The sequence below is a fragment of the Mya arenaria genome, chromosome 4 (genome assembly GCF_026914265.1).
Source record: "Mya arenaria isolate MELC-2E11 chromosome 4, ASM2691426v1".
NCBI classification, from domain to species: Eukaryota; Metazoa; Mollusca; class Bivalvia; order Myida; family Myidae; genus Mya; species Mya arenaria.
The window spans coordinates 12263340-12276044 of record NC_069125.1 but is presented as its reverse complement, the minus strand read 5'-3'; the positions used below and the strand labels follow the sequence as shown (position 1 = coordinate 12276044).

The following is a 12705-nucleotide window of genomic DNA, read 5'->3' as shown; positions in this document are numbered from 1 at the left end:
ATGATGATGATGATGATGATGATGATGATTAGAAAGTAATGATAAAAGTATGCAAACTACTAAGTTACGCTTTAAAAAAGAATGACTTTAATATGAAAAAATGCACAGCAAGCTAGCAATTATTTACTAACTGAATTGTTATTCTTCAGTTTCCTGCAAATATCGCCGATGGTGGTTTGTAGGTGACGTCACAACTTTCAGACAACACAGCCCTCCTCCACAACTTCCGGTGTCACAGAGGCTTTATGTAAGTGATTGTTGTTAATGCATATACATGAGTGAGATGATGATGATGATGATGATGATGATGATGATGATGATGATGATGATTATGATGATGATGATGATGATGATGATGATGATGATGATGGTGATGATGGTGGTGGTGGTGGTGGTGATGATGGTGATGATGATGATGATATGATGATGATGATGATGATGATGATGATGATGATGGTATGGTGATGATGATGGTGATGGTGATGATGATGATGATGATGATGATGTTACAAATTCAAAATACTCAGTCCAATTGAATTTAAATAAAGTTTTTTTAAATAATGCACGCTGAATATTATTTATTTTCAGGTGGACATGAAAACGTCAGATACATCTACATACAGAAAGAAAAGGAAGAATGAGTTGACACAGTTTGTCTGGCTCTGTGACTTTAAATGACTGTGTGTTCTTAAGTATATTGATAATGAAACTATAAGGTCATTCCAAAGCGAAATTTTGTTTTGGATTTCCTTCATTGAGATATATCAACTATATTGAGGTATTTTAATAGCCGGAAACTCTGAACAATATTGATATAGTTTGGAATGGGAAGGGTGATGATTCGTAGAATTACAGTCGAATATATGTGTGTGTGTGTGTGTGTGTGTGTGTGTGTGTGTGTGTGTTGGGGGGGGGGGGGGTGAATAATTTGGGAGTTGTATGCTAGATAGTCTGAAGGATATAAGGTTGATTACATAAATGATATCAGAGGTTTTACGAAGTAAGTGTTTTGCGAAAAAGCCATGTTATACATCAACGATTCAATGCATTGATATTTAAAATAATTCATTTGTATACTTGTGTTTAACATAATTAACATGTTTATTCATTTATGTTTTATATGACTTGTTGTTTATCGTAATTGATGATATTTAAATAATAGTATGTATACATGTTTGAATTTTGTAAAGATGTTGGTCATTATGTTTTGTTTTGGAATGTCATATTGAAAATATGATGTTTTATAGTTGACACTGTAATTATGTCATTATGCGTTACCTTTTTAAAATCCAGGTGTTATTATTTTTATTATTATTACTGTAATTATTATTATTATTATTATTATTATTATTATTATTATTATTATTATTATTATTGCATAATAATTATTGTTATTATTTTTATTATTATTATCCTTATCATTATCATTATTATTATTATTATTATTATTATTATTATTATTGTTATTATTTCTATTATCATCTGTATTGTTTGGGCCAGAATTAACCAAATCCTTAGCATGTCCAGGATTTATTTCTCATAATAATATGCAATGGAAATCAATAAAGTGTTATTTTATTTTTCTAAATGATGTATAGGTGTAATGTATACATGCATTGATAAATGTAAACTTAAACAACACGTGCCGTCTTTGAAGTGGCAAGGCGCCTGCTTCTTTAAAGATGACACATCGGTGAATTGCTGAAACAAATCAATATGCACGTTCACTAAATCACTAATACCATTAACATCTTTGGTCAGCGATTCACCGACGATATATTTTTAGATAGTAAAAAATAATTATGAATGCATGTATACATTCAATCATACTCATCAATATATTTTAAAACAGTATAATACACTTATAATACTTTTATTCAATTCATTTTTTTTCTGATTATCACAATGGGTCTTTAACCTTAATTAATTAATTAATTAATTATTATTATTATTATTATTATTATTATTATTATTATTATTATTATTATTATTATCATACTTAATGTTATATTTATTATTAGTATAATTATTAGTATAAGTATTTATTATTATTATTACTATTTTAATTTTTATACATATTATTAGTTTTAGTACTATTATTATTATTATTTTAATTAGTATTATAATAATTATTATCATTATAAATTATTATTATTATTATACTTATCATTACTATTATTTCTATTATTTTCATTATTATTATTATTATTATTATTATTATTATTATTATTATTATTATTATTATTATAATTATTTTTTGTATTATTGTTATTATTATTATTATCATTATTATTGTTTTAATTATTATTATGATTAAAATTATTATTATTATTATTATTATTATTATTATTATTTTGCTATAAAAATGAATTAATACCTTTACGGAAATTGATTGTTTAATATATTGAACAATTTTTCTGTATATGTGTTGGGTTGATGAATTAAAACGATATGTGTTATATTAAAATGGTTAACATATTAAAAATCTCTCAAAAAGTAGTTTAAAAGAAATCAATATTAATAAAAAGAATGTTTATTAACGTTATTATTGTTGACGTTATTTTGAACCGCATGAGCCCCATTATTGATGGTGTGGACACCAAGTGTTTGGCATGAGCCCGTAATTTAGTAATGTAACATAAGTTTGACCTCGAATTGTGTTGACGTAAGATTGAGTTTAGATTTACGCAAATATTAATGACTTTTTATTGGTCACGTGACTGACGAAAACATCAGTTGCAATCAAAATTGATTTACGCAAATTTTGATGACGTACATTGTGTGTACCACGTAGTCACAGGTGCGCTGACGTTAGTAATGTTTGGGTTCATTTTGATGACGTACTATTTTTATCAGGTTACGGGAGTCATCATCTATTGCGTGTTATTGTAAACACACATATGACGAGGTGCTTTTCGCGTACCACGTGACCTTAATTTGTACTGACGTAGGCAATGTTGGAAGTAAATTCTAATTTGTTTTTGTGTATCACCTGTCTGGCGTGACTATTTATTTGGTGAAATTATTATAAATCATAATGACATGCTTTTGAGGTACCGCGTGATCTTATATTGAGACATAAGCAATATTCACATTAAATTGTACGCTAGTTCCGATGTTTTTTTGTGTATCACCCGACTGACGTAAGCATTTCTTGTGATTTATTTTACGAAATGTCTGGATGATTGACTTATGTGTACTACGTGATTAAAAATTGTGCTGCCGTTAGCAATATTCTCAAAACATTTAATCAAGTTGTATCTATAGACTTTTTTATGTATACCATGTGGCTGACGTAGAAATTTGTTGTGTATAATTTAATGCATATTTTGATTAAAATGTATTTACTTTTGTGTACAACGTGACCTCCAATTATGTTGACGTATGCAATGTTTAATTAAAAACTTATGCACATTTCGATGCAGTTAATTTTAGTGTACCACGTGATTTTACATAGGCATTCAGGCGCGTAGCTGCCTTTACGCCAAGACGCCCGGGCGTGCACATTATTTTCACGAGTTTACTTTTATTGAATAAATAAAAGTATTTTTTTTTTAATAATTTAAACGAAAAAAGTGTGTAATACTTAAAGTAAAACGGCACATCAGGTCAATTACACGCCACTCTGGGTGACCCGGTCGATAACTGTGTCATACTATGACGTCACAACTAGTATGTCATCCACTACATATGAAAGTGACGTCAATATATTTTTAATATTTTATTAATTCATGGCGGTCGTCCTCGGGCTGTTGTAAAAAATGAAAAAAACAAAACCTATGACACTGGACAAAATGTTCAAGCGGATGTTTGAAACCGCGACAGCGACTGCGTGCCCAGAAGCAACCGGCACGGCACCTTCGGAGCATGCAAACAGCATGGACCTAGATCTATCTGCCACAGAATCTGACAGCACCAAACCTGGACAGGCTCAGCCAGTTAAGTCTACCCACAGTGGTCCTTCATATCCTGATATAGCTACTGCGGCAAGTGGAGAACTTGAAGCAAAGTGGAAATGGTCGATATTGAAAGACACATGGACTGACTGCCATATGTTCAACTTTCCCTCAAGGTAGGTTGTGTTGTCTTTTGAATGCAAAAAAATACAATTAAGTGACACGCAGATTTAAAAATCCCCAACTCAAGTAAAAATTTAAAATGCAAATTTCCAGTTTATTTTCAATTATACTTCATTGCAACATGGCATGCTTGTGTAAAACGTTGTTTAACATTTGAGCATACACAATTTCATTGAAGTGTTGTGGGTAAAAACCGAGAAATCTGCCTTTGAATTTATCACTCTAATTTGAGATTTTCCTAAGAAGCTTTATGAATACGCCCCCAGTCTGACAGACCTTTAAATCTCGATCACGTCGTCGATATTAGTTAAGTATGTAACATATATGTTTAGTCATGCTTTTTACCCTTAGCCGGGCGGCTACGAAAATTGTCGTCTGCTAAAAATATCGTCTACTTCAATTTTAAATATCGTCCGATTTTCTTCAAATTTGGTATACCCTTTTTCTAGTATTAAAAAAAACTTGGATCCAGATGAGATACTCGGCGTCTGGTCTGGATTCAAGCTGTTTGAGTAAGCATGAATAGTCGCGAATAGCAGGTACAGGGTTAGGTAAACAAAATAGTGTAGACCCTAGTTGCATTATATTTTAAACATTTATAGGTTATGGTAGTTGCATCAAAAAAGAGCTTTGGTAAATTTATAATACAATTTACCGGACACTTCTTGGTGAAAACTGTTCCTTGATAGAAGTCAGAACCAGGTCAACTAATACATCTTTTGTTTTCTCTTTTGTAGAAGCATCCATGGGAAAACGAGAAAGCTGTCATCAAGCTGGTTGACAGACCACCCCTGGCTCAGATACTCGATTTCTACAGATGCCTTATTCTGCGCCCCCTGTTTCGTATTTGGACGGAAAGATGCGAAGGAGAAAACTTTCATCAGTACACCAGTGAAGGATTGGTCCAACCTAGCCAAGTACGTCAAGAGGCACGAATTAGCAGAGTCAAACCATCACAATGTTACAGCTATGGCGGAACATTTTCTTGATATACAATCAGGTAAGATGGAACCCATCACAAGTTCTGTATCGGACAGTCACAGACGCCTAGTGGAGCAGAACCGCCATATTCTCAGGAAAATTATAGAAGTAATCGTCCTTTGTGGTAAGCAAAATATCGCTATCAGAGGTAATACAGAAGAACGAAGCAATTTTTTAGCCATACTGCATTCAAAGGCAGCAGATGACCCTATCCTAGCACAGCATCTAAATGTTCCAGAAAATCGTAGGGCAACATACACATCGCCCGACATACAGAATGAACTGATCTGTTTGTGTGCTGAGCAGATACAGATCGAAATTGTGCAGGCATGCAATGATGCAGTCTGTTTCGCTCTTATAGCCGATGAGTCGACCGACAAGTCAACAAAAGAACAGGTGTCCGTGTGTCTGCGATTTGTCCAACGTGGAAGCGGTTCCCAGCAATTTAGAGTCCGTGAAGATTTTCTTGGATTTGTTCAAGCAAGTAGAACAACTGGCGAGGTACTTGCAGAACTACTCTTGACCTCTCTTGAAAATCATGGAATCGAAGTAGATAAGATGCGGTCTCAGGCTTATGATGGTGCCGCAAATATGTCTGGAAAGCACAGGGGCGTACAGGCACGAATTCGTCAACGGGTGCCGTCTGCGCTGTATGTACACTGTAGAGCCCACTGCCTCAACCTAGCAGTTATGCATAGCAGCAAGGACCCATGCATAAGGTCAGTGATGACAACTGTGCAAGAGGTAGGGTTTGCATTTGATTATTCGGCCAAAAGACTAAACTTCTTTGTTGATGAACTTGCTGCTGACCAAGACGCACAGGAAAAGCTGAAGAAACGCACCAAACTGAGAACTCTGTGTGAAACTAGGTGGACTAGCCGAGCCGATGCCCTCTCAACGTTCAAGTCAGCATACAGCGTTGTTGTTCATGCCCTTGAACAGCTACAGGAGGATGGCGATGACAAGGCAGGCCAACACTTGGCGTCGATCATGAAGTTTGACTTCATAATCGGACTGGTCGTTGCTGAGCACGTTATGCAAAGTACAGTTCCGTTGTCTTATCTTCTTCAGGCAGTCGACTGCGATTTGCTTGAGGCAACGCGAGAAAGTCAAACCCTCATCCGCCAGTTTCAAAACGAAAGGGCAGACCCTAATGTCTGGGAAGCATTGTTTCAGAGCGCTAAAGATATTGCAGCAGAATTTGAGATTGAACCTTCAATGCCCCGTCTTGCTCAACGCCAACGAAACCGGGCAAACCCACCGGCCAATGATCCACAACAGTATTGGCAGCGAGCTCTCTACTTCCCTTTCTTGGACCATTTGTGTCAAGAACTTAGCGACAGATTGATTGTGGCCGAGGAAAGATTCCGTGCACAGTACTTGATTCCATCCAAGTTGAACCTTTGCACAGACGGAATGGTGGATCTCATTTTTGCGGGGTATTCGGTGGACCTACCTCAGGGAAACCAGTCATTCCATAACGAGGTTAGGCGGTGGAAGGCTAGATGGCAATTGATGGATGAAAATGACAAACCAAGCACATTGGGTGAAACTGTAGCATCAACCAATCCGGATCTTTACAAGGGAGTTTATACAGTACTCACCATTCTTCTGACCATGCCGGCATCATCTGCTACTGCAGAACGGAGCTTTAGCGTTATGCGCAGGGTGAAAACCTACCTGAGGTCGACGATGCGGACAGAGCGCATGACAGGACTTGCCCTGATGCACGTATATCGGGATGTTAACATTGACATTGACCAGGTAGTGTCTAAATTCGCTGGAAGCAAAAGCCGAAGGCTTGACTTTGTTTAATGAATGTGTTCACAAATAAATAAATCAGATGTGAAAAGAGAAATTTGTTTCAGTATTTTAAGGCAATAATACGTTTCCAAAATGCGTCAGATGTCACCATTTACATTCAACAGTTTCAAAAAATTCCGGGGGGGGCATGCCCCCAGACCCCCCTAGCACTTCGGCGGCTTCGCCGCCTCAATGGGCGTCCACATTGATTTTGATCCAGCTACGCGCCTGGCATTTCTTAAGCATAATTGTGTGCATATTCTGATGACGTACATGTGTTCTATCACGTGGCGTTTCATTGCTCCACCGTAAGTAATGTTTGTGTAAAGTATAAGGTGAATTCAGAAAAAAAGTACTCACACCTTACCTCCATTTGTGCTGAGTTAGGCAATAATTGTGTAAAATCTCAATCCAATTTTGATGACGTACTTAAGACTGGTACCTGGTAAACCAAAAACTTCTTCGTCATAATTGTTTAAACCATTTCTTACGTCAGAACAATTTAGTCATGGGATACAAAATGTACTAACGGCTGGTTAATTAGAGCTCATATGGTTAAAAATTACGTCATCGCAATGGAAGAAAATTAAAGACAATAAATTAATAACGCCAGTCACGCGTTACACAAGAAAGTACATCAGAGATTTGAGTAACATTATAAACAAAACATGCTTACGTCAGTCACGAGTTACACAAAAAGAAACTGCATAAGAATTTAAGTTAAATTAAAGACAAATATTGCTTAGTTATATCAACACAACTGTAGGTAATATGATACTATAAAGAACGCCATTTAGCATTTACGTAAACTTAGGTACGCAAACATTACTAACATAAACACAATTGGAGGTAACGCGGTGCACAAAAAGTTCGTCGAAGAACTTGCAATAAAAATACACTTGAAATGCAAATGTCAGTCATTGGCTACACAAAAATACGTCTTGAGAATTAGGGCGAAATTTTACAATCAAACAAAGCTAACGTAAACATATCGGAACATAGGCACAATTTTAGGTCACATGGTACACAAGAAGCACGTCAAAAGAAGTTGTGAAGACTTTTACAAAATAAATGCTTACGTCAGTACATGGTACAATAAACGTCATCTGGATTTGTAATGTTGCTAGTTTCACACAAACATTGCTTTCGATATAAAAACTGAATGTCGCCTGGAACAAACAGAGGCATTTAAAAGGGTAGTGCTTGGAAAAGTGGTGTACTCAGTACTGGTTCAACCCAGGAAAGTTGTATCCCGTGTATCGGTGCTTTACACCGAGCACGTTAAAGAACCAAGAGGTCTCTTCGCAAAGAGCTAGGGTATCGCAACCGCATCTCTTGTATCTCACTCTGTTTCTTCAAGTCTTCCAATGTCTGGATTTGACTGCGAATTGCTTTCACTTCTATCTCATGACTTTTGTCACTTATGGCATTTAAACACAATTTAAGTCGTGATGGCGTCACGGCGGGGTCAAGCCATAATGCAGCCAATGGGCGCGGGCAGACCTTGATAAACTCAAATAAACAAACTGGAACAAACAGATTGTCATCAGACTGTGCGTGAATTTATACGTTGAACACAATACAATATGTCATGAAAATTTGCGTTAATTTTACCCAAACATTGCTTACGACAACACAAAAAGCATTTCATCAACACTCAGTGTGTATTAGGGATTGAAAATCGGACCAAAGTCATAATCGATCATCAAAAATAATCGGACGAGCCATTTCGATCAATCATCGATTATATAATTGAAACGGAACAAGTGAATATATTACAAATATATCCAAAACTATATTGGTTTGTACATACACGGCTTTAAATAAAAAAAAAACATATTACAATCAATTATGTTTTATGTGTTGTTTTGTTATACATTCCAGATAACAATTGATAATTTAGTAAAATGTTTATAGGAGATAACTTAATTCTAAATTAATTGAGAATAAATTGCCGTATAACCCCGTATAAGTCCGTACCGTTTCCCGTTTTAAAGAAAATCAGTACATACACAACACGGTAACTCCCCTTGTCGTACATTAGCGATAATTGATTATGAAATAATGAAATCGATTATCGCCGACCTCGGACACAAATAATCGACTTTCGACAATACTCGATCATCGTTTTATCCCTAGTGTGTATGTATGCATGTTGCTCGTACAATTTGTATTCATTTTTTTATTACAAGTTATCCGATAATAACATTATTGTAAATAAATGGAATTGATCTGTGAAAATATGGAACATATTATTATAAATAACAATAATTGAAATTAATTTAAAATTAATTTCAATTATTATTATTTATAATTCATTATATCAAATCCATATTTAAACAACAGCAATATATTGAAGTGATTTTGCAAGACAGTCACATTTGCACGACAATGCATTCATGAATAGCTTGGGTTTTTTTGAGAAAAAAGATGTTAACCCCTAACTACCCTAACTAGTTGATTAGGCTTTAGTTGTGTAAAATTTAAGGTATGTTCCTATGACGTACTTTGTGTGTAAGCGAATAGTGTTTATACTTTTACGCGAATGCTAAAATGTTTATCACGTGACTGACATACACATAAATTCAGTATAATTTTAATTAAATTCTTTGTGTACCATGTGACCTTTAATTGTGCTAATGTAAGCCATTTCTTGTGCCAGTTATACGCAAATTAACAATCAATTGATAACATCACGTAATAATGTCTATCGACCAATTACACAACAACAACGCCGTTATTAAATGCAACTGCATTGTGAACACTAATGAAAATTGTGATCTTCAAAGACGATATTTGAACAAAGATCAACAATTGCTTAAGGGTTCAAAAATATTTGCTAAAGGGTTCCAGCTTTTAGTATTTTAGTTTAAACACTCCTTAGGAGTTGACACACTATATTTCGTCATACCAAAAAACCATTTTACATTACATTTTACAAAGACATGAAAGAATACCATTACATATGCCAGCACAACGTGATATATTTCATGTTTCAAATTTAATGGCGCTGAAGTTAATCACTTTGTTAATTCTGATCAACCGGTCCTACACGTGAGTCTGAAACACGTCGGGGTCTGATTGTCCAGAACTTTGTTAAAGTTTACAACTTAATTTACGTCCACACTCTTATTTCACCTGATATATTATTTTAGTTTTAAAGCTGCACTCTCACAGATTGAAGGTTTTTACAACTTTTTAATTGTTTGTCTTGGAACGAGCCAATTTTTGCAAAATTCCATGGAAAGCAGTTATATAAGATTGCTGACAAAAATTAGATCGCAGATTATTATATTTAAGTTCAAAAGTTGATGATTTATGCATTTTTCCTAAACCGTTAGTAACGGTTTAAGCCATAAAACATTAATTTTCGAACGGATATATGAAAATCTAAAATCTGATTTTTTGTCAGCAATCTTATATCATTGGTTGATATTTACGCAAAAATTTGCTCTTTCCAAGACAAAAAAAGTAAAAAGTTGTAAAAATGGTATATCTGTGAGAGTGCAGCTTTAAAAGGAAATCGTGAAACTTGAACTCGTATAGTTTAAATGTCTTATGACAGTCTTACAATGTTTTCTGTTTTTGAATGACGCTTTATTATCCCCACGAATAAACTGCAAAATAATATCACATATATGATTTGTAACGTGTGCGTTAAAAGGTAAAACACATCTTCATCATGATGTTTAATGTTCTACCAACATTAGCTAATAATATCCAAAAACAATTATTTGAAACACATCCATTGTTGTTTTTTTAACATATTGTATGAACATTTCATTTTTTACGAACAATGTATTTATTGTGTAAAGACGACGAAACAGTTGAAATAAATACTCCTGTCTGTCTGTACTGTATAATTTGCGTTTATTTCCTATTAAATTGTTAACAAGCATGCGGAATGGATTAGCATTATATGTGTCAATGCCTGTAAAAAGGGGGTACAAAAATGACATTTGCAGTTTTGGGTAGTTATTTATAGAGTATATAATTAGAAACATTTTGGCGAAAATTTAAGGTTAAAATCTTAAATTTTGTTGTTATGATGATTTAAAAAAGCACATGGGTCGATGAATCTTTCGTTGAAAGTGTGAAAAGTGGCATTTTTATTATTGTAAAGATATAGAAGTAAAACAAAACATGCCTTTTTCATGTTTTATATAATTTGGAGTTATATTTCATACACAAAATAACATATTACTGAACTGGTGACAAAATTATTGTAAAATCATTATAAAGTTTTAAATGGCAATCAAAATGTTACCATGACAACCACAATGCAATGCAATTCAATATAAAACATAAAAGTGTGCCATGGCAACCGCAAGTTTCCATTTTCATTAAAATACATACATGTACAAATCAATTCTAGAAGAAAACTTGATGACAATAAAAACTGATGATAAAAGCATAAGACAATTATCACTGCATCATTTGCTAATAGTCAAATGTTACTGTAATTTGATAAAAAGGGTATAAGGGTTTTAGCTAGTGTATGGAAGGTTGCTGCTCCCTGTTCATTTTTGGAAGCACCAGTCATGAGGAGCAATATTGGCAACCTCCTGCCTTCATAAAATTAAAAGCTTAAGACAGTCAAATATTTATTTTGTTTTGATATTAACTTAATATTAACACGAATATTAATACACACAGGCTTTACAAACTTGAAACCTAATAGTATTTCAATTAAACATTATACATAACATTTTCTGTCCCATTCAAAATGTTAAAATTCTTCACAATAAATGAAGGGTGCCGTTTTGACACATGAAAACCTGTCTCTTTTCTGTGGCTCCCTTTCTTACTAAACCTGGCCAAACCACTAAGAGGTTTGTTTTTATAGTCACAGTTACATATCAGTTTCAAATTCCTACTGTTTTCTTAGACTGAGAAATAATGTTATTACTTATTCCTGAATGACAAACATTAGTCCAAACAAACAGCTCAAAAAAGTTAATTTACAGGTTATACAGTTTGTTCAATGCTTTCGTTGAGACTGTCTAGGGCAGTCTGTCTTTATCAATATCAAATATACTGTATTATCTGATCTTGGCATGTTTATACCACTGCCATTCAAGATCCATCCCCATGATGGAGATTTTGGAAAGGAGTTCAGGTTAAACAACTGCTCTGGTTTTCATCAAGGTAAACTACACCATATCTGATGCAGCAAACCTACACTGTACAAAGCCAGGGTTGTTTGCTGAAAGTATGGATTGATAGAATCATGTCTTATTCAGTCATATTTTGACATCACAAAAACAAGCTAATATAAAGATCAAGATATCATGCAAGTGTTTTGACAATGTGGTGAGTTACTTGACTAGTTAAACAATCTTTATATTTTTAATAATGTTGGACAATTTAAATGTAATATAGAAATTACATACTTATGAAAGTTCACATATACATACATCCTCTGGCAACATGCAAAGTAATGTTTGATCAATATCAACAGTTGTTGAGTTATGGCCAAGGTTATTTCTCTACATGTATCTAACAACAACCAAAAGGCTAACACTTCTAAATACTCTTAAAAATCTAAGGCTCAATTCTGTTGGGAAAGTATTTTCAACTTTAAAGTACTCTAATATAGGGATTAAAATGAACAATGTATTATCTACCTGCTTTTTCGTTGACAAAAGGCCAATTTCGGCTTTTCTTCTCCAAACCATGGTACTACTTAACGAAGTGATGATCATGCTCACAACAGTGTCTGCTCCCTTCCCCGGCAATTCAGTCTCAACAAACAAATAAAATGCTTGCTGTCCTGCAACATCTAATACACATCTTTATTTTGTACATGTTATTTTGTTTGTCTAAAATATTGCATGATTTC

The 12705-nt window shown here is 34.1% G+C and overlaps 1 protein-coding gene across 1 annotated transcript; it reads left to right on the top strand.

Moving 5' to 3' along the window:
• The first annotated feature begins 3794 nt into the window (after positions 1–3794).
• On the top strand, positions 3795–6875 carry LOC128230632 (zinc finger MYM-type protein 1-like). The gene is made up of 2 exons (XM_052943073.1): positions 3795–4072; positions 4817–6875. Exons 1-2 carry the CDS (start codon positions 3795–3797, stop codon positions 6873–6875), a joined length of 2337 nt encoding a protein of 778 aa, XP_052799033.1.
• The last annotated feature ends 5830 nt before the right edge of the window (positions 6876–12705 follow it).

Excerpts from the sequence above, each read along its gene's own strand:
- LOC128230632 (XM_052943073.1), top strand. The coding sequence starts at position 3,795 with ATGTTCAAGCGGATGTTTGAAACCGCGACAGCGACTGCGTGCCCAGAA. Across the intron at positions 4,073-4,816 it reads ATGTTCAACTTTCCCTCAAG|AAGCATCCATGGGAAAACGA; the intron begins GTAGGTTGTGTT and ends TCTCTTTTGTAG.